The 22,433-nt window shown below is 45.0% G+C and overlaps 1 protein-coding gene and 1 long non-coding RNA gene across 20 annotated transcripts in view; one reads left to right on the top strand and one right to left on the bottom strand.

Moving 5' to 3' along the window:
• Positions 1-22,433, top strand: part of LOC126266714 (uncharacterized) — a 258,062-nt gene that overhangs the window by 60,557 nt on the left and 175,072 nt on the right. For 3 of the 18 annotated variants that reach the window (XM_049971167.1, XM_049971169.1, XM_049971170.1), the window contains exon 18: positions 1,692-1,924. The exons of 14 other annotated variants lie outside the window; for them this stretch is intronic. In XM_049971167.1, the coding sequence (XP_049827124.1) occupies positions 1,692-1,924 (233 nt within the window). Of the gene's footprint in view, positions 1-1,691; positions 1,925-2,007; positions 2,263-22,433 lie in introns of all 18 variants that reach the window. One more of the 18 variants, XM_049971168.1, reaches the window with a different exon arrangement.
• LOC126266715 (uncharacterized) overlaps positions 1,692-22,433 on the bottom strand; it is an 81,976-nt gene continuing 61,234 nt past the window's right edge. The window contains exon 3 of one of the 2 annotated variants that reach the window (XR_007548909.1): positions 1,692-1,762. This is a non-coding gene — a long non-coding RNA (uncharacterized LOC126266715). Of the gene's footprint in view, positions 1,819-22,433 lie in introns of both variants that reach the window. The other variant, XR_007548908.1, reaches the window with a different exon arrangement.

The following is a 22,433-nucleotide window of genomic DNA, read 5'->3' as shown; positions in this document are numbered from 1 at the left end:
TATATTCGCATGTGCCACATATTCTTTTGTCCATTGTGCTCCACACTGTGTGGCGTAATTATACAGTACTAGCTGTGGCCAAATATCTCGTAACGTTTTCTAGTATTCCTCTACTCTACTTTAAAATTTGTTTGCGACAATATGAATCCATCATCAAACATACAAACGAAAGCCGTCAATAGAGTAAACTAACAACTGGCCACACTTGGGTGTTACATCACAAAATAATTCTAATGATCCGACTTGCCCTTCCTATCATAATTTTGTATGGATCTTTCCCAACGTTTTAATAAAATCTTCAAGTCAAGGATAGACATATATGACATCTAGTTTCTGTATTTCACTGTCCTCTGTCTCCGCTATCCTTTACTGGCTCACAACTTTTACACAAATTTCTACATTTGCAGTAAACCCAAGACCCATTAGCGGTAACGGTTGTTTGCAGCTGTGCCCTTGTCAACAAATCCCCGTATTCACCACCAAACATTAAACGTTGTTCCCAAGCGTAATTTTAGTTGACTTCCATGCCCGCAGTACGGAACCAGGCTTATAATCTGCCCTTCATACCACCCATAACACACCCAAATATAATCACCGGAAACGATTGTTTCAGACCATATCCTTACTCCCTCGCTACTGTCGTACTCAACTCATAAGCACATAGCATTTACTCAAATCTTTGCTACCCAATGGACGGATTAGATATTTCTCCTATAATTTTGTCTCCATTCTCTAAGTCTTACCCAACCTACCAGTACTGTAATAACTTCAAGTCCTGACAACCATCACGAACATCACAAATAGCTTACATCATAAATCACACACCATTAATTCCGTTGACATTATTTTACAGTAATAAGAACCATCATTGTATTTCAAATAACTTCAATCAAGTCTAAAGAGAGTTAGAATGTCTGGGACCGGAGCCCTCAAAAATAGGGAATATAAACGACAAAAAACTAAAAAAATTATAACATGTCAAAAGCATTGACAATCTTGGCATCAGTGCTTCCACACTAACTCGAATCACAGTTCTGAGCTCGTACTTGCACCCAGTGCTGTTACCAACAAGAACAACAATAACATACGAAGAAGACGTGGTAGAAGATTAAGGTCTTACGTCGCATAGACGAATTTATTAAATGCCCAATAAATACTCAGCAAGGTGAAGTATGTCACTTTATGTTTCAAGTAAATGAATCCAGAAATCGCATTAAACAATTTATATAACTGACAGAGTAACTCAATGTGGGTGGATGGGCACGAGAAAGAGGGGCTGTTCTATCTACTGCAGGTTCAGTACTTCAGCCACTATGCGAATCGTAATGCTAGCGAGAGAACTCCATCTTCCCCAAAAGACATACGACGGAATACAATGATTATATTATGGAACATTATTTGTGAATTTTTCAGAAAAATTATAAAGCTGCTTAAAACCCTGTGATCTGGAAACAATTCTTCTACATCCCACAAAAAAAGAAATAGTATGTATACGACATTACATAACTTCTAGGAAAAGCCAAAGACACATTGTTCACTTGCTCATCACTGAGGAAACTGTCCAACGTTTTACACTATCATTAAATAATTTTGCAATGAACCACAACGATGTGTACAACTGTAATGAGACTTTCAACAGAATTTTGCAAAAGAGCAAACAAATGCACTGATATGCGATATCTCATTTTCAGAGCCCATCCGAGGTGCAAAGATGATCCAGCGTTTCCCAGCAAAAAAATCCAGCCGCAACCTGCAGGATGACCTGAACGACTTCCTGGCCCTCATCCCCGTCGACGAAATCGTCAACATCGTCCTCAACTATGTCGCCAACGACGCTGAGGTGCAGGCCGCCCTCCAGTACCTCATGTCTGACGAGTTCGAGAGCATCGTCGTGTACGTTGACCAGCAGCCCGAGCTGTACGATGTAAGCAACGCTCCATTAGACACTTCATACACCTATGAGACGTTACAACTCGCAGGTTCTCACTGCCCAATTTCTTTCCGCAGCTGCTCAACTTCCTCGAGTCCTCAGGCCTTGACCCCTACGGCTTCCTCAACACCATCCACGACTTCCTGGGCATTCCTCAGATTACGAAACCCGCCAGCCGAATGAGGAGGAGCAGCAGGAGCCTCAAGTCCATGCTCGATGAGATCCTCGCCATCCTCCCAGTCGACGAGCTGAAGGCTCTCTACAACGAGAAGCTGGAGACCAGCCCTGACTTTGCTGAACTCATCAACAGGCTCAGTTCTGACGAGTTCCACGTAAGTAGTAATCCTTTCACGCCTATTACGTCGCTTCAAGTGTTCAATAATGTTATATATTGTCACCACTGTACTTGACGTGTAACCAGAGATGTGACCTTTCCAGCAACTGGTGTTGCGCGTTCTGGAGCTGGACGCTGTGCAGGAGTTGATCCAGATGCTGAGGGACGCTGGCATCGATGTGGACGCCATCATGGACTTCATCCGCAATCTCTTCGGCTGGGCTCAATGAGCGCGTGTTGCACCGTTCTAGATGCATCCTCATAAGTAAATCATAATATCTGCTTTGAAGCCGTGGACTCAAAGAACTGTCTAAAAATAAATCAATTATCTGAAAGTAAATGTATTTGAATTGGCTGTTCCTAAACCCAGTACATCAGAATCTCAGAGGTATTACAACCGAATATAACTGGTTTCAGTTTTCTGAAGAGTGATGTCTATTCTAAGGAGTACCTTTGGTAATATGAGGGCTATACTGCTACAAAAATTGATTCCCATTTGCTAATAACCTAAAATGATTAACGTTTACACAATTCGAAAATCTTTTGTTTATGCACGCGGATCGATGAAAACCTATGATTGTTCAAGTGATTCGGTATTCATTCTTTACTATTCCCACGACACTTACCAATTAAATCAATAGACAGCCGATAAATCTTCGTACATGACTTCAGAAAGATATAGTAGTCACTTGGTCACACTAAAGAACAGAGTTTTATACAGACATAACAATACACTCGATAGGCACGTGGTCCACGAATCAAATCTCTCTCAATATGTACTGGTGATTACATTTGTCACACATAACATCACTGGTACATATATGCGAATTCATGTCTATGAAGCAGAGTAGTATTGCTGATAGTCCTTGCAAGTGTGTTCAGCATGTCTAGGTACGGGTCTAGGTACGTCTCATCATTGACTGACAACCTATCACCACAGAATCATCATCTGAGAAACATAGAGATCAAAACAAAGTTCTTAAAACTGCTACTAACTTAAAGCATAACATTGCCGTGGAGAAACATGGGTCTACGAACGTATCATTTACTGACAACCTATCACCATAGAATTATCAGCTGAAATACATAGAGATCAAAACAAAGTTCTGAAAACTACTAGTTGCGTACTGCATAACATAACCGTAGGAGAAAATTACCACATACCAAAGTCAGTCTCTGAAGGGCAAAACGTTTCAAACGAATGCAAACTACTCCACAACTTGTCACAACGAATAGGCTCTATAAATAAACTCACACACATGGTGAATGAAAAAAAAATTCTTCAACACAGTGCTAAAAATAAAGACCAGTAACCTGAGAGAAAGAAATTAAATAAGAAGTGGTCAAAGATGTATGCTTACGTCACAAGAGGCAGCCTATGAGAACACAGTGGCAATTGAAACTCATTGTAGACAAGTGTAATGTGCTGCGATACATGGAAAGAAAAATCCTTTTATCATTTAGCTACAGTATAGCAGCAACTGGAAGCAGTTAATTCCATAAATTATCTCGGAGTAGGTATTAGGAGTGTTTTAAAATGGAATCACCACGTAAAATTAATCGTCGGTAAAGCACATGCCAGACTGAGATTCACTGGAAGAATTCTAAGGAAATGCAGTTCGGAAACAAAGGAAGTCGGTTACTTCTTCGCCCACTGGTTGAATACTGCTCACCAGTGTGGGATCCGTACCAGATAGGGTTGGTAGAAGTGATAGAGAAGATCCAACGGAGAGCAGCAGGCTTCGTTACAGGATCATTTAGTAATCGCCAAAGCGTTACGGAGGTGACAGATTAACTCCAGTGGATACTCTGCAAGAGAGAAGCCCAGTAGCTCGGTACGGGCTTTTTGTTGAACTTTCGAGAACTTACCTTCACCGAGGAGTCAAGCAGTATATTGCTCCCTCTTACGTATATCTCGCGAAGAGACCATGAGGATACAATCAGAGAGATTAGAGCCCACACAGAGGCATACCAACAATCTTTCTTTCCACGAACAATACGAGACTGGAATAGAAGGGAGAACCGATAGAGGTACTCAAGGTACCCTCCGCCACGCACCGCCGTCTGGATGTAGATGTAGCACTCATACCTAGATGATTCATTACTGCACAGACTAGATACTAAAACTTGGCACTACTTTTCCTACCATCTCTACAGAGGCTTCTCACAAATATTGTTTGCAATGGATATTCTAGTGCTGGCAAATTCAACACTCTGAATGTCGCATGTAAGTTTAACACTCCCCTGTATCCAGTCTGCCCCCGAGATGCTAGTCATGCAGCGCCGTGGAAGAGTCGGTGAGAAGTGTGAACGCTATGAAGACGAAAATGTAACTTTTTGAAGATTGGAATCTGTTCGTGAATACGTAGATTTTTAGTACGACGAATGGCATTTCTATTGTAAACTTTTATTCCCATACGGGCAACACTTATATAAAAATCTACTCATTATGTGAACAAAAGGGACGTTTCAAGCCTTCTATAGCTGTACAAGTCGACTGTTGGTGATATAAACGTGACGCAGAACCGCGACGGAACCGTCACAGCCATATCAAGACTGAGGAAACGTAATGCACTTACGGACAATAACCATCTAGGATTGCGTACGGTGGTTGTAAAAAATCACATTACATCAGTAGTAAGACCTATACGTACGGTCCAGAGAACTATCAGAAGTCCAGCTAACACGATGACTGTGCGTAGGGAGGTAAAATGAACAGCGTACAGTGTTCGGACACCTCCTCAAAAGGCACAAACTTCTGTAATCAGTGACACGGAACACTTTGGGTGCTGTAAACGTGAGACAGAATGTAGCTCTGGTACAGGATTTCCAAACACTCTGTTACTCTGCGACTTTTGCTGTGTAGTCATCCTATCTAACCTGTGCTTATGTCTTTATTTACTGTCTCGTAATTCCTTCGCATGTCTTAACCTTTTACTGCATGCTAGGGTTGTTGGTACAGTGGCTTTAATTAACAACAACAACTCGACTTTGACTATAAATTTACTGGCTCCACGAGGAACGTGCAATCTAAGTTTAACAATCATCCTATGGCGCTAGTCGTATCTCGAAACAGCACGATCAGCACAGAGGGCGGTCATCTTCTGTTTTATCATGACCATATATGAGTTATCATTTGCTGTTGTTCCTTTAAAGCTTTAATCTTTCTTCTCGCAATCTTTTACTTCATATTTCTAATTGATATTTGCACCGGGGTTCAACAGAACGTGTAATTATTAGGGAAAGGGAGAGGCAATCAAAAGGTGGTTCTCCGTAATTACTTACATTTATCGGTCTAAGACACCGCCTACAATACGAAGTTATACAACACTGATTCTTTCGGTTAACAACAGTTATGAATTTTACCTTATTTGGTCTCCTACGTACAAAAGGAAATCAATTTATGGGGTACGGAGATGGATTAAATTCAGTGCTGTTCCACACAAAAGTTCAAAAATGTCCAACAGCAGGCCCTTCATCTGATCAGAACAGCAAAATTAACATTACAAAGTAAGACAAAGCAAATATGATGTTCTTTGCAGGAAATGCTCAATATGTCCACCATTATTCCTCAACAGTAGCTGTAGTCAAGGAATAATGTTGTGAACAGCACTGTAAAGCATGTCCGGAGTTATGGTGAGGGATTGTCGTTGGATGTTGTCTTTCAGCATCGGTAGAGATGTCGGTCGATCACGATACACTTACGACTTGAGGTAACCGCAAAGCCAATAATCGCACAGACTGAGGTCTGGGGACCTGGGAGGCGAAGTATGACGAAAGTGGCGGCTGAGCACACGATCATCCCCAAACGACGCGCGCAAGAGATCTTTCACGCGTCTAGCAATATTGGATGGAGCGCCATCCTGCATAAACATCGGACGTTCCAGCAGGTGTTTATCAGACAGGCTGGGGACGATGCGATTCTGTAACACATCGGCGTACCTCTCACCCGTCACGGTAGCAGTTACTGAAGTTTTCCTGTCCAGCGCCTTCTGTCGGGCATTTTGTGAACTTTGTTTTCTTCGGTTCTAATAAAACCCCATGTCATTCCAAGCATGTGTGTTAATTTTTACCTCTCTATCTACATTATTCCGTGGTTTATTAAATTTTCAAATTTATACTGACTTTTTGATCACCCGGTAAATCAATGAATTTAACGTCGATCGGCAGTTATTCCACCCCGAGATGTTGAAAGAAACGGCTTAGACGGACATGGGGTAACTATCAGTAACAGACAATGGCGGGAACACATGGAGTCCGTTAGTATTCGCAAGAGCAACTCACCGAAAATTATCAAATTATTACAGACGACTTGGCTGGGGGACATCAACATCATTTTATCGTACAGCAAGAAATCAAGCAACATCTGAATCATTCTCGATTTAGGTACCACGTGAACTACAACTATGGGGAGACATTACTTACAAAGGAACAAGTTAAAATCAGACATCAGTTCTCACGAAAATGGGGATCAAATTTCATAGAATCACTTTTAGAAAACGTTAAGACACGTTAGCACGCTCTGACACCTCACGTGGACTCAGAGCGGATTCCGTACACCAACGAGGCGAGCACTGAGTTGCAGTGCAAGTCACAAATCAACTGCCTGAAATTTGTAAAATGAGTGAATGAAGATGCTCTGGCTCGGTTTCCATTTTCATTAATAAATATTTGAGACAATTAACCACCCACAAAACATTAAATTTCTAGTTGCCAATCCGCACTCAAAGAAGTGACGCAAGCATGTTCTCAGGACCACACTAGAAAGAAACTTTTATAAAATTCATCTTTAACCCACAGGACGTCAGTAATTATGCATCAACTCGAGACATTGTTTCAAATGGACGGACTTCACTCACCTTCCTGTGTCCCACCAGTCAAACCGCATGTAGTCATACCAGTGAGGACTAGTAGTTATACATTCTGGGTGTTCACAAATTTTGAAATTCGGATCAATATGAAAGTGCGAAATCAATAGCATCTGCTGTTTAACATTTACGGTTATCAACGTATTTATAAAACTTCAGTCTCTGTCAAGAACAATAATAATAATAATTACATCCATAACTTGATAACTTGTCTGAAAAAGGAACAACTGTTTTCATGAAATTACGTTGTTTTTCACATAATTAAGTACAGAATATGGCAAGAACGAATTGACGTTTAGGCCTTAGCCACTCTCCGTTTCGCATTTTTGAGTAAGGAGGAGTTTGCATGCTTTTTTACTTTTTCGGACAAATGAACATGATCTCTAATTCATGTATTAGTTAACGAATTAACTTTCGGGTCGAAAATCAGGCATTCTTAAGTGCACCCGCACAACAACCTACGATTCTTTGTTACATGTTCGCTCGTAATCACGCTTATTTGATTTCGTCACTTTCTTAGAAACGGATCTGGTATGAGAGGCCCCATTTGATTTGCGGCTAACTTTTCCTGATAATTTTCTTTTCTGATAGCGCTTAATACAGGCTCAATGTGGACACTGCACAGGAAAGCCGATTCCTGCACAGTAAACAGCCGACTCCAAAGACAAACTGGCGTTTGCGGAAATTATTAAACAGTAGTACTATCTCCCAAGAAGGTCACTTGACTAGAAAACAAATAAGGCGCTGAGGAGCCGCAAGGGCCAAAACCCGTTGTCTTCGACCACCTGCGGCGGGGCGCGGTCGGTCGTCTGCGTTCTCTGTATCACTTATCCAAAGTCCACCTAGCTCTCGATATGCTACTTTCAGACGTCCCTTCACTCTTTAGTAGCAGATGCGTGCTAGGTAGTGTAAAGTAGCGTTGATGAAACCAGTACGTAATACCTACCATACAGAGAACGCGAAACTCGAGTTGAAAGTCAGTTCCTGAAAGTTCATTTTTTAAAAAGTAAGCGTTCGGAGGATGCAGTCTACTTGTAGAAAGCATTTAAAATTAGATTGAATCTGATTTTTATTCATATGGAAACACATGAAATGGCTATCAAGTCCGTATTTAATATTGTAATGCTCTATCACTCAAAGTTTACTGTCTGTACAACATAGTTTCACTCGAAAAGCAGCCAGAATTTTTTTAAGTCAGAGCCAACTGATTTTTTCGTTCACCGAGCGAGGTGGCGCAGTGGTTAGCACACTGGGATCACATTTCGGAGGACGCGTGTGGCCATCCTGATTTAGGTTTTCCGTCATTGCCCTAAATCGCTCCAGCCAAATGCCGGGATGGTTCCTTTGAAAGGGCACGGCCGACTTCCTTTCCCGTCCTGCTCTAATGCAACGACACAGATGACATAGGTCTTTGGTCTCTTTCACCAAACAACCCCCCCCCTTCCCCCCGTCCACCGTCAACCAGGTACTGACCCACAACTATTCGCGAATTTAACATTCTGTCGTTTGAGTGGTCTTCTTCGAAAGATGTGCTCACCAAAGTATTCCGTAGAGCACGAAACACACCACGCGGAATTGTTACTACTTCTAGAAAGTCCACACGCTCATAACTTTCAAACTATTTAATTTAGAAACACCAAACTTTCATTAAAATGTTCGTAGCTCCATTCGTTAGAGTTACGAGGTATTTGAACCGCAATTAACGCACTATTTCTTCATTTACCAGAGCATTTTTATGGAGATATTAACATGGTGTTATCTGTAGGCCGGTTAGCAAGCGACTATCTCGAACTATTCTACTCACTGCCCACTCCACTACATTCGCGCGGGACCAGCTTAATTCTGATTGGCTATTGATCTAAACGACCAATCAGAACGATCCTTACAGATCATTCTAGCGGCAAAACTTGCCTTATCCAATCAATAATCTCATAGTAATTAACATCATTAAAGCTTTAATTTCTAGTATATTGATTAATTAAAATAAGTGAAATGCGAGATATTCTTCAAATTGATAAACAAACTTTCATTCTCGTAAAACAATAAACTGATAGCCAAGAGCGCAGGAATTCTTTTTATTCCATGATTACCGGTTCCAGTGAAACTAAAGCCGCTATCATCAGATCTAGGAAGGACTGAAAGCACTGTAAAAGTGGTCTTGGATTCCACTTATATAACATGTACACATACAAATTTAGTTACATACCTTAGGACACATGCAGGTTACAACATCGAGCCAAACGATGGTGATATTAATAGTTGCCTATACCACACAGTCCTTACAAAATTGTCGTAAGTAACACATAGGCGTTCAAGGGAGATGACATTATAAATGTTAAGTGTCTCCATCACATACAAGCGCAAGCGGGGTACTACTGGACCAAAACCAAAAAAGATACCCTATCTTACTGCTTATTGATCAACTCGAATCTGCCGACCATAATTTCTTTAGTCTTTTTGATGAGGTCCTCTAGAGATCTTTCAAGCAACAATGAACCATGGGAACTCAGTCATCTCTTTTATGTATTAGGGGAGAATGTCCTATTTTATGGCGATAGGCACGGCCCCCTCCCAGTTTTACGTTTTCTTCGTTTTGGTCTGGTGATCGCCACGTACACCTCAGAACAGGATCTTTTAGGACTACATAAGTATATTGTCGATATAAGATGCCAAAACCTTTTGATATTGGTTTTGCTATATGATTGTGGTTCATTTACATGAGGCTGCCACACAATTATATTTCTTATATTAAGTGGTTCTTAAGACCAAAACCCATAGGCTCATACGCAATGTGTATTTTATCGTTATGTTTTTTAATATGAGAGCAGGTGGATATGCATTTGTGTAACCCTGAAGTGTTCTTAAATTTTTATATGACTTTTGGTAGGTTTTATGTATGACCAAAGAGATGTGCCCTTGTATAACTCTTCAGTCCCAGAAAATTTGCATTTCTTTTCGTTGTGTTTTATATGTAACCAGGCAGATGTGCATTTTATATGACCGAAGAAATCTGCACTCATACGCAAGATGTGTTTTATTAGTATTTTTATATATGACCAGATGGGTATGCACTGTGTAACCCTGTAATGTTCTAAAAATTTGTATATACTCTCGGTGGATCTTATGTATCACCAGACTGATGTGCTGTGTATAACCCTGCTGATCCCATAAAATATCTATGTATATTCGTTTTTTTTTTTTTGCTTTATCGTTATTTCACTCCCCAAAATGGGGCAGGCTGGCAGCGGCACAATACGCCGCTCTTCAGCCAAGAGAGTTACAGAAAAACATAGTCAAATGAGGAAAGAACAGCTAACAAGGAATGGTACAAAGTGATGAAAACAAAAGAACAAAAAAAGAGTATAAATTGTAGATTTAAAAACAACATAGATGAGAGCCACACAAACACATGCAAAGAATGAACACTGTGAGTCGACACAAAAAAAAAAAACAAAGACACACCAGTGGGAACACAAACAAATGATGCTGGCGACACTGTTGTTGCAGGTGGAAGTATCACTGCACACGGCACTGGAATATTACTGACACCACAACGAAAACGTTAAAATTCACTGTACCAAAGAGGACCTACCACTGGGTGAAGGGAGGAGGGGGGGAAGGAAAGGGAGGGAGAGAGATGTTAGGGGGAAACCAGGAGGGAGGGTAAGAGGGGGCAGTGGAAAGGAGAAGGAAAGGAGGTGGAAGCCTGGGGGGCAGGGTGAAAATGGGAAAGGTGTTCAGCAGGGGAAGAGGAGGAATGAGGAGAGGGAGGGGGGAAGGAGGAGGGATTATATCTCATAGGAGGCAGGAGGACATCACCCAGGAGGGGGAGTTAGCAGAAGCCACTTGGGTGTGTGGTATGGAGTGTAAGGAGACCAAGACCAGGTGGGACACTGTGGTAGTACAGGTGCAGCAGTGGGCTAGGTTGGGAGAGGATGGGCGGGGGGGGGGGGGGGTCCAGTTTGTGGGAGATGTATAAGATCTGTATTCGTTTGAGGAACAGGAGGAGATGGGGGAAGGGAATCAGATCATAAATGATCCACGTGGGGTATGGGAGATGGATGCGATAAGCGAGGCGAGGGATTTGTAGTAGGTGGGGGGGGGGGGGGGGAGCAGAGATGCAAGTGAGGTGGGCATAACATAGGTTGGGGCGGATCAGCGACTTACAGGTATTTAGGATAGTGGAAGGATCTAACCCCCATGTTAGACCAGAGAGGACTTTGAGGAGACAGAGACGGTTACGTGCCTGGGCTTGGACTGTGAGGAGATGGGGGGTCCAGGAAAGGTGGTGGTAGAGGTTGGTGCCAAGGTACTTGAAGGTGGGAGTGTATGTTCGTATCTTATTACATATAGGACCAGACAGATGTACATTTTTGTAATTCCTCTGTTCTCATGAAATTTGCATTTGCTTTTCGATATGTTGTGTATGTGACCATGCAGATGAGCAATTTTGTAGGTCTGCAGCTTTCATAAGTTTTGTATATGTTTGTGTGATACAGTAATCCCTAGAATTATGTACTATCGCTAGTGACGTAGTATTACTACACACGCAGAGCCTGTTAGGACGCGAGCTGTGACAGTCATTGGCGCCTCTTCTGCTAGCGCCATCTCGCGACGCAGCCTGTAATGTTAAGAACAGAGCTGGAGTTACAGTAGTACCTCGCTTGCGCTTGTATGTGACGGAGGCACTTAACATTTATAATGTCATCTCTCTTGGATACCTGTGTGTTACTTACGAAAATTTTGTAAGGCCTGCACGTTATAGGCAACTATTAATATCACCATTGTTTGCCTTGATTTTGTAACCTGTATGTGTCCTAAGGTATGTAACTAAATTTATATGTATACATGTTATATAAGTGGAATCCAAGCCCACTTTTATAGTGTTTTCTGTCCTCTGTAGATGGTATCTCCGGCGGTATTCCGTAAGGTTACCGCCCTTCGATTGTGCAGTTCCCGCACTAATCGAAATGCTACGGTTTCAGGTGCCAGCCAGCCAGCCGAGCAGCGGCGGTCCAGCCGAACAGTAGCAGTCCAGGCGAGCAGCAGCGGTCCCGGCCAGCAGCAGCGATCCAGCCGGCAGCAGCCAGCCACCCCTCCAGCAGCAGCAGCAGCAGCAGCAGCAGCGGCGGCCCCCGCCCCATCTGCGGCAGCAGCAGCTGCGGCGTCGTTCCTGCCAGCCGTCGTCGGCGTCAGCGCCAGCGCCAACGCCAGCAGCTTGGGACTCTGGTCCCCCTCCGTCTTCTTCCGTCTCCGTCTTCGTCTCCATCTGTTCCCAGTTTTTTCGTCGTCATGTCAGCCCCTACCACCACTACAACCACTACCACCACAGCCATAGTTTATACTTCCCCCTCTGCCACCACCACCACCATTACATGGTGTGCCCAGTCTCACCCCCTCTTTCCATCCCTCTTCTTACCCTCCCTTCGCCCTCGCTCTTTGTCGCCCCCTCTCCAGCTTCTTCCTCCCGCTCCTCTCCCTCTGATCCTTTCCCCCCACTCCCCCAGACTGTCACTGCAGCTCCAGCTAGGGTGGTGGCCCGTCAGGCCACTGCCCATGCCCCATTCTCCCCATCGCCTTCGCCATCACCGCCGCCGCCGTCGCCGTCGCCGTCGCCTTCACCGTCGCCGTCACCATCTCCGGCGCCGACTGCTGCGTCCACGCCGGGACCTGCCCGTTCCCGCCACCTCCTTATAGCTACCGTCTCTCATATCACCACCCACCCTTCTGCCGCCGTTAAGCGCCCTAGTGACACCACCACCTCCTCCGCTCCCAAAAAGGCCCCGCCCCGTCCTCCTTACCCCCCCCCCCCCAGGATGCCATGGATGTCTCCCTGCCTGGCCCTGCTCCCGCCGCCTTCTCCTCGACCTCCCCCCCCCCCCTCTTTATACAAATACCTCCTCTCCCATCCCGATCCTTCCCTTCTTCAGGCCCGGAATCTCTCCCTCCTCCTCCGCCAACACTTCCCTGGTGCTCCCATCTCTCTCCTCACTCCCAGACGGGTTTCCATTCTCATTTCCTTCCCCAGCGCTACCCTCCATACTGACGTCCTCTCCCGCCTCCCCGTCACCTGTTTTGGTCCCCATGCTTCCCTCACCCCTGTTCCTTATCCATCTCCCACCCGCCAACCGCAAACCCCGCGTTGCCCGCCGACCCTCACTGCCGTGATCACTCGGCTCAGTCCGTCGATCACGGAAGAGGAGGTGTTGGCGGAGCTCAAGGCCCATCCTACGCTGGAGGTGCGGGCGGTCCGCCGCATTTTCAACTCGGCCAGCCCTACCCGCCTTATGCGGGTTTTCTCTTAGAACGCCCCCTCCACTGACCGTCTCCTGAAGGAGGGTGCCCTCCTCTTCCACCAGCTCTACAAGGTCGACCCCTCCCATTCCCCTCCTCAATCCCTGCGCTGCCAGAGGTGTCTGCGCTATAATGCACACCCGACAGCCGAGTGCCGCGAGGCTCCCACCTGCCCGCATTGTAGACAAGTGCACTTCCTCCGGCAGTGCCCTAACCTCCAATCCCCTCCCTCCTGCAATACCTGCAATCTCCCCTATCCCACCTACTCCCAAAAGTGTAAAGCCTGACCCCCTCCGACCACTCCTGAACTCACCGTACCTGTCTGTCCTCTGGACGCTCCTACCCCTCCTGGCAATTCCCTTCGTCCCCCCCCCACCCCCACCACTGAGGACATCATCAGGTTCCTCACCATTGTCCTACAAAACGTCCACCCTTTCCAGCGCCCTCACACTCTCCAACAGGTCTCCCTTTCCGCCCGCTCTATTTTCCACTTGAAAATGTATGCCACCTACTCCAACAACCAGGCCCATTTCACCTCCTCCCACCTTGACACCCTTGTCTAAATCCCTGTCATGGCGCGACAGCACTGTATCCTTTTCAACAACATCCGCTCCCTTCCCGCCAACAAGAACCTCTTCCTGCACACCCTTGCCACCCACCGTGTGGACGCCTTCCTCCTCAATGAAACCTTCCTCCAACCCCACCACACCGTCCTCACCTCGCCATACCTCCTTCACCGTTCTGATAATCACCTCCTGATTGTGCGTGGCGGAGTTGCCATTGGTCACCACCGCCAGACCCCTGTTCAGCTCCAACCTCTCCTTCCCGACCCCACCGAACACCTGATCCTTAGTCTCTTCTTCCCCGGCCTTACCGTTACCTGCGATCCCATCTGTGTCCGCACTAACCCCCCTATTCACTTCGACTTCCTCTCCCACGTTGACCATACCTTCTCCTCCTTTGTGATCGCCGCCGAACTCAACATCCACAGTCGTTCCGCCGCTCAGTTACGACGGTGGCATCGGTTCCTCTCCTCCCTTCAATGCGACCTCATCCCCATCCCCCAGCACACCCGTCCCGAATCCAACTCCACTCCTAATGTTGTCCTTTGCTCCGCTAACCTCCTTGGCCACATAACGGTGGATGTCCTGGAACCTATTGGTAGCGACCATCTCCCTGTCCTCCTCACCGTTTCAGACGGTCGTCGCCCCCGCCCCGACCCTCGTCATGACCCTCCCCCTAAGAACGTCCATGACTATTCCCGTGCCAACTGGAATGCCTACCGGGATACCCTCTCCACCCATGTCGATAGCCACCCCTTCACCTATCGTCACCCTGACGATGTAACCCAAGCCGCTGTTGTAACCGCAGAAAAGCCAAGTCTAAATGCAGTTGTTCTCAGACGATACACCAGAAATCATACGGGGAGATAGAGTTAACAGGGGACGCCAGGCGTGTCAGAGGGGTCACAAAAGATAACGACGCAGCCAGATAGCCGAGGCGGCGGTCCAAGCGGCCAGGCAGCTGCGCGTGATAAGCAAGGAAGCAGACTCAGCTATTAAGATAAAAAGGGCGCTCTGGGCAGGTCCCTTAATAAGCAATAACTTACAGTATCAACACTCTTGGCTAGAGGGAGAAGTCTGGGAGCGGAGAGAGAAAGAAAGAGGGCCCCAGGTGGGGACCGCACTACGTCATGAGGAGCCAATGAAGGGCTCAGGACGCAGTGCGTGACCATATAGGGAGAGGCCCCTCTACCCCTCCACCCAGCTTCTGAAGAAAAGTACTGAAGTTAATACTAAAACAATCCCTAATAAGGAAAAGTTGCACTCGACGCTACGTGATGCCAAGCGCTGGCGGGGTCGAAGGGGAAGAGCTAACAAAACTCGGAGGCACGCCGCTCCGGGGATCTCTCTCTCTCGGGTTTAGGCAGCGACGGTAGTCAGCGTGAGTAGCAGCCGACTTGGGCTGAGGGCGGGCTGCAGGCAGACAGTTGGAGATAGTCGCCGATGAGCGTTTAGGCAGCGACCGCGGGACTCTGACGTAGGGTGCTAGTGTGGGCAGCAAAGTGCTGGAAAGTTCTATCAGGCAGCCAGAACGGTGGAAGTCAGTCACCGTCTCTGTAATGGGCTTGGCTATTCTGTAGGTACAATCACTACGCAGTTAGGGTGATCTGTATTCTTTATGAATAAATTAGAACTTTTATAACGTCCATACGAGTTTACTTCTACCAACATCCTAGCCTTGTACCTTCACACCAGGGAATTTAACATCTTAGCCAGATCAAAAGTCTCCCTCTCAATTAGGTCAACCGGCTAATTCCCGTTTACGAACCGTGTCGCTCAATCCCTCGCAAAACCCACGCTTGGGACGCGACATAAATAAAAGTTTTGGTGCCAGGTGTGGGGTACCACAAAGGCATATAGGCAAAAAGGAGATAGGAGCCAGTAGATTTTGCTACAGCGACTGTGGCAATTAGCAGGAAGTTGTGGCGACTCGCAACTTTCAGCATTAGTAGCCCCACTACGACAGAGTCCAGAGAAGTAGTCCTCGCGGGTGCAGGGCAACGCAGGATAGCGGCAGCACGACGCGGAGCGACGAGGCACAGAGGTGCCTAAGCAGCCAGCGTTCGAGACCGGGGGTCCGGGCCGAGCAGCGGCAGCAGCCGTAGCAGCGGCAGCCGAGGCGAGCGACGGGGTCGGCACAGCCCAGCAGAGCGGCGGCCGACGCATCGCGGCAGCGCGGAACAGCGCGGGCATAGAGAGCACAGAGACAGCGCGGAGCAGCGCGGCACAACGCGGGACAACGCGGATCAGCGGAACAGACCGCGCACCACAAGAGAAGCGGTACATATAAAATTATATTAAGAATTTTGTATCTTGTATTGTAAAGTGCTAACATAGTTAAGTTGGTAAGATGGCCCAAACTAACGAAGTTCCGTCATCTTCCAGTAGCGGTAAGATATCAGTGAAAGAAGCCTTGTGTATAGTTCCAAAAGTGTTCGAAGGAAATAAGAGAGATCTTAGGGAGTTTATTGAAAATGTAGACGCTGCATTTGAACTTGTGAAACCGGAGGAACACGAAACGTTACTGAAGTTTGTTAAAGCCAAAATAAACGGAGAGGCCAGATTGAGGCTGCAAGTAAGGGAACGCACGGGGACATGGCAGGAAGTAAAACATGTTCTAGAGGAAAATTATGCGAGTAAGCGTACCATTGACTACTACGCGTGCAAGATATTTCAGTCGAGACAGGGACAAGGAGAGCCAATTGCGACATGGGCAAGCCGAATAGATGAAATGCAAAGGGATTTCAGGGAAGCAGTAAGCAGAGTTACGGCTAGGGAGAACTTAAAGGGCGCAATAGAACTGGTTGATTCACTAGGAAGAGCATGCTTTATACAAGGGTTAAGCAATGATAGAATACAGACGATAGTAAGAAGTAGAGGCGATGAAATCACGCTAGCAGCGGCCGTGGAACTAGCATTGCAAGAACAAAGTGCAATACTGTCAATGAAAGAGCGGGGACTAGCCCCAAGAGTAACTTTCAACCGGGGAAAGGAAACGGTGAAGAATACCAGAGATATTAGAGATTTGAAATGTTTCAATTGTGGATTGAGAGGCCACATGGCAAGCAAGTGTAGAAAGAATAGGCCAGAGGGAAGAGTACGGATAATGACGGGCAAAGAGTTTACGAATTTTTGTTACGGGTGCGACAAGTCAGGACATACAGATGCGGAATGCCGGGTAAGATTAAGAAAAATTCAGCCGATAGATACAAGAGACTTTAGAGGAAATCATAGGGAAGCTGATGGAGGGTTACGAGAGTGGAGGTGCCCACAATGTAATCTACCAGGGAACTGTGGAGTTCCGTGTACGAGGGTAAAAGACGTTGCTGGTTTCAAGTGTAAGCGGCCGGGACATTACGCGAAAGATTGTCACGCAGGGCCCTGGCACGCATGGAGAAAAGGCAGGGTGCCAGTATCGAGCAAAACCGGTAAAGTGGTGCAGGGAAAATAAGAAGCGGCAAGGCCGCACAGTCGGGCCTTGTTGCGATAGGTAAACCCTCAGTTAGGGTAATCGACTGTGCAACAGAAAATGATGTTTTGGTTTTATACTGCATAGAATTAAAAAGATATTTGAAGTTGCTAATAGACACTGGAGCACAGTTGTGTCTGCTCAAGAGAACGAGTATTCCGATAAATAGTACACTTGCAATTAATGAAGCGGAAAGGCTTCGGCTAAAAGGTGTAACCAGTGAGGCCGTCAGCACAATAGGTACGGTACAGGTACACTTAAGTGTGGACGGTTCTGAGCAAGTAGGGCAAAAATTTCACGTGTACGGGAGAGGATTAGATATTCCGTACGACGGACTGATAGGCAGAAATTTCTTGACAGAGCATAGAGTTAAGTTAGACTATGCAGGTAAAATAGTGAGACTAAAAGGGCGAGATATACCCTTAGTAGTAGAGGAAGAGCCAAAGGGACATGAGAACGAACAAGATTCAGAAGTAGGCGGGGAAATAGGGCCCCGAGAGGAAAAAATAATGTTATTAAAGGTGGAAGGAAATGTAAAAAGGGGAATCGAAAAGGAAATGATTATTCCTAGGCAGGAGATTGCACAAGGGGTACATGTACCTGAAGCGTTAGTAAAAGTGCGAAATGGGAAATGCATAGTAAGTGCATTAAACTTGTCAGAAGACAGAGTGCAGTTAGGAAACGTCAGGTTAATGACGGAAGAATTAGAAAAAGTAGGGAAAATACGCGAAGTAAAATGTTGTACTAATGTCATAGGAAAGACAGAAAGTCGTACTAGTGTGTTGCGAAGGCAATTAAGAATGGATCATTTGAACGCTGAAGAGAAAAGCGCTCTAGCAGAGGTTTGCGCGGAATACGGAGATGTATTTCATCTACCAGGGGACAACCTGTCCTATACTTCCGCAGTGAAGCACAGAATACCGATTGCACCGGAACACGCGGGAAAGGTAGTAAACGCTAGACCGTACAGGATCCCGGAAGCGCAAAAGGAAGTGCTAAGGGAGCAAATAGAGCAGATGCTAAGAGATGACATAATTGTCGAGAGTAAGAGCGCTTGGAACGCACCGTTACTGTTAGTTCCAAAGAAGCTAGACGCTAGTGGCAAACAGAAATGGAGAATCGTAGTGGACTACAGACAATTAAATGATATCACTGTAGGCGATGCATTTCCACTACCGAATATCTCCGAGATACTGGATCAGTTAGGGCAAGCTAAGTACTTCTCGACGCTTGACCTCGCAAGCGGGTACCATCAAATATTGACGGACGAGAAGGACAGAGAGAAAACGGCATTTAGCTCAAACTATCAGCATTACGAATACAAACGAATGCCGATGGGACTGAAGGGAGCCCCAGGATGTTTTCAGAGACTGATGAATACAGTCTTGGCAGGTTTACAAGGAGTGAAATGCTTTGTATATCTAGACGACATAGTATGCTATGGGAAAAACCTGCAGGAGCATAACGAAAAGCTCCGGGAAATATTTGACAGGTTGCGAGAGCACAATTTGAAGCTGCAACCAGACAAGTGTGAATTCCTGAGGAAGGAAGTAATCTTCGTAGGTCATTGCATCACTGACAAAGGAATATCACCAGATATGGCGAAGGTGGAGAAGGTGAAGTTCTTCCCACAGCCAAAGACAACTAAGGAACTAAAAGGGTTTCTCGGATTGATAGGTTACTACCGCCGTTTCATTGCTAACTTCAGCAAGATTGCGAAACCTCTCCATGAGCTCTTAAAAAAGGGAGTGGAGTACCGATGGAGCGAACGTCAGAACAATGCGTTCGAAGAACTAAAAGAAAAATTAATAAACCCTCCGTTACTTCAGTACCCTGACTTTACGAAACCGTTCATCATTACAACGGATGCGAGTAACGCAGCCTTGGGTGCAGTGTTATCGCAAGGTAAGAAGATTGGCGAAGACTTGCCCATCGCATATGCATCCAGAGCATTGAACAAAGCCGAACTAAATTATAGCACAACGGAAAAAGAGTTGTTGGCTATAGTTTACGCAGTAAAACAGTTCAGACCATATGTATATGGCAGAAAGTTCACTGTAGTGACAGACCATAAGCCACTAACGTGGATATTTAGTGTCAAAGATCCGAGTTCGAGACTCCTGAAGTGGAGACTGAAACTCGAGGAGTATGATTATGAAGTAATATACAAGCCAGGAAAGTTAAATAGTAATGCGGATGCGCTGAGTAGAATAAGGCATGAAGGGAAGGAAGAGATAGATGCGAAGCAGAAGGTGGAGACAGAGATCTCGGCAGCAAAAGCAAATGGGGAAGAAAGTTCCGTAAACGTGCGGCAAGCACAAGTGTCGAGTGAAATAGAACAGGAAACGGATAGTGGTGAGGAAATTAGTCCCGAAGAAAAAGAAAATGTACTAAAGGAAATGCATGACAATCCCTTGGGAGGTCACCAAGGAATGCACAGGACACTCGAAAGAATTAAAGCATACAAGCAGTGGCGCGGAATGAAGCGTGACATTGAAAATTACATTAGGAAATGCCCATCGTGTCAAAAGAATAAAAACACGCAAATGAAAACTAGGATGTCCTTAGAAATTACAGACACAGCAGAAACAGTATTCGGAAAGTGTGCGATGGATATAGTGGGTCCACTAGATGTATCTAATACAGGAAAAAGGTACATGTTAACATTCCAAGACGATCTGAGTAAATTTACCTTAGCAATCCCAATTGACACACAAGATGCCGAAACAGTAGCTGAGGCATTTGTGGAAAACGTAGTATTAAGGTATGGAATTCCATCAGTATTATTAACAGATCAAGGGTCTAACTTTCTGAGTGATGTATTTAAAAGTGTATGTAAATTGTTGAAGGTAAAGCGTATAAATACTACAGCGTACCACCCTGAATCAAATGGTGCACTAGAAAGAAGTCATAGAACTATTGTAGAGTATCTCAGACACTTTGTAACAGGAGATCAAAGTTCTTGGGACAAATGGGTACCGTATGCAATTTTTGTGTTCAACACTACACCACACAGCAGCACAGGATACACACCATTTGAATTACTATACGGAAGAAAGGTTAACATACCAGGAGTACTGCAGCAAGAAACACAGCGGGTAAGTTACAATTATGAAATGTATGTAAATAAACTAAGAGCGAGAATGCAGGAAGCCCACAGAGTGGCCAGAGACTCGATTATAAGAAGTAAGAAAATCAGTAAGGAACAGTATGACATGAAACAAAATCCAAAAAACTTCAAGGTAGGAGATAAAGTATTACTGCACGATGAGTCGGTGTGACGGGGTAGATCTCGGAAATTAGATTCACAATGGAGAGGTCCATTTGAAGTAGTAAAAGTGGAAGGTCCTAACGTAGTAATAAAAGTTAAAAGAAATAAGGAAACAAAAGTACATGCCAACAGGCTGAAACAATTCTTTTAAATTTCAGGTATGGCACTCAAGTGGCAGGTCGTGAAATTAGTCATAGTGATAACAGCATACTACATCACTGCATCAGAGCATGCAACAAATGAGTACCAAGTGACGCCATTTCCGAGTTCATCAGGACTATATTACGATAATAGAGGACAGGTAGAAATATACAGTACCACATGGAGAATAGTCACATACGTAAATCTAGATATAATAACAGAAAGGTTTCAGAATGCAGAGAGGTATGGTAGGGCAGCGGTACAAAGGTGCCGAGAAACACTAACACAATTAAATGTAGGATTAATAGAATGCAGGGTACTAGACCAACAAGTAACCCATAATGTGGAAAAAATCACAGGATTGCAACTTTTAGTACAGCAGCTAACGAAACACGAGACCAGAAGGAAGAGAGGAGTATTCAACTTCGTCGGGAAGGTAAGTAAAATACTGTTCGGGACGTTGGACGAAGCAGATGCAGCATACCATAAGGAAAGAATAGACGCTATGGAGAAATGCTCAGAAGGGTTGTTGAGGCTAACAAAGGAACAGGTGGCAGTGGTAAGAGCCACATTGGCGGGAGTAAACAGGACGGTATATACACTAGAGTCAAATGAGCACGTTCTGAAGACAGGTATGCAAAGACTAGAACGATTCATGAAGGAATACGTGAAGGAAACCGATATAGGGTTTAAACGTGTAGCGTCCTTCGCCACAGTAACAGAGCAAGTATTACAACTATCGGCAGTGTTTGGTCAGATCGAAGAGGAATACGAACAAATGATAAATGCCATTGTAAATGCTCAGAAGGGAATACTACAGCCTCATATAATTAATCCAGTCCAAATTGTAAAATACCTAAGTTTAATACGGGAAGAACTAAAAGATGTAAAGTTTCCTGTTCCTCTTACGGAGTCCTCAGGTTATCTATTGTTAAGAATAATTGATTTAGATGTTTTCATCTCGGGTAGCATACTAGGATATGTAATTAATATTCCATTAATAAATAATAACAATTTCAATTTGTATAGAGTACTCCCACTACCAAAAGAAATTCCAAACATGAAAGGTAAATATGTGTACATACAGCCAGAGAAAGAATTCTTACTAATAGATGAATCCAAAAGGCAGTACGCGAAACTTTCTGCGGAGGAACTAAAATGCAAGGAGCTAAGTAAAAATAGGAGACTGTGCAAACAAGCATTCGCCTTGCTGTCAACATTCGACCACGAAGAGTGCGAAGCCAAATTGTTGCAACCGGTAAGAGAAATTCCGGAAGATTGTGTGCGAAAAATAGTCGCACTGAATCAGAGCCTTTGGACTCATCGAAACAGTAACGAATGGCTATATGTAGCACCGAAGGAAGAAGGCTTAACAGTATTGTGTGGAAGGGAACCACCAAAGGACCTAGTAATAAAAGGGTTGGAAAAATTAGTTTTTACAGTAAATGTGAGGGGTATGGCACTAGAGTGTTCATACAAACAGATAGAGTGATTCAGAGTAATGTGACGAAGAAAGACATAGTTCCGCAGATCAATCTAGAATTCGATTGTTGGGTGGTAAAC

Source organism: Schistocerca gregaria, chromosome 4, assembly GCF_023897955.1.
Source record: "Schistocerca gregaria isolate iqSchGreg1 chromosome 4, iqSchGreg1.2, whole genome shotgun sequence".
Classification (NCBI taxonomy): domain Eukaryota; kingdom Metazoa; phylum Arthropoda; class Insecta; order Orthoptera; family Acrididae; genus Schistocerca; species Schistocerca gregaria.
The sequence above is the reverse complement of the archived record's forward strand: the minus strand, read 5'-3'. Positions and strand labels throughout refer to the sequence as shown.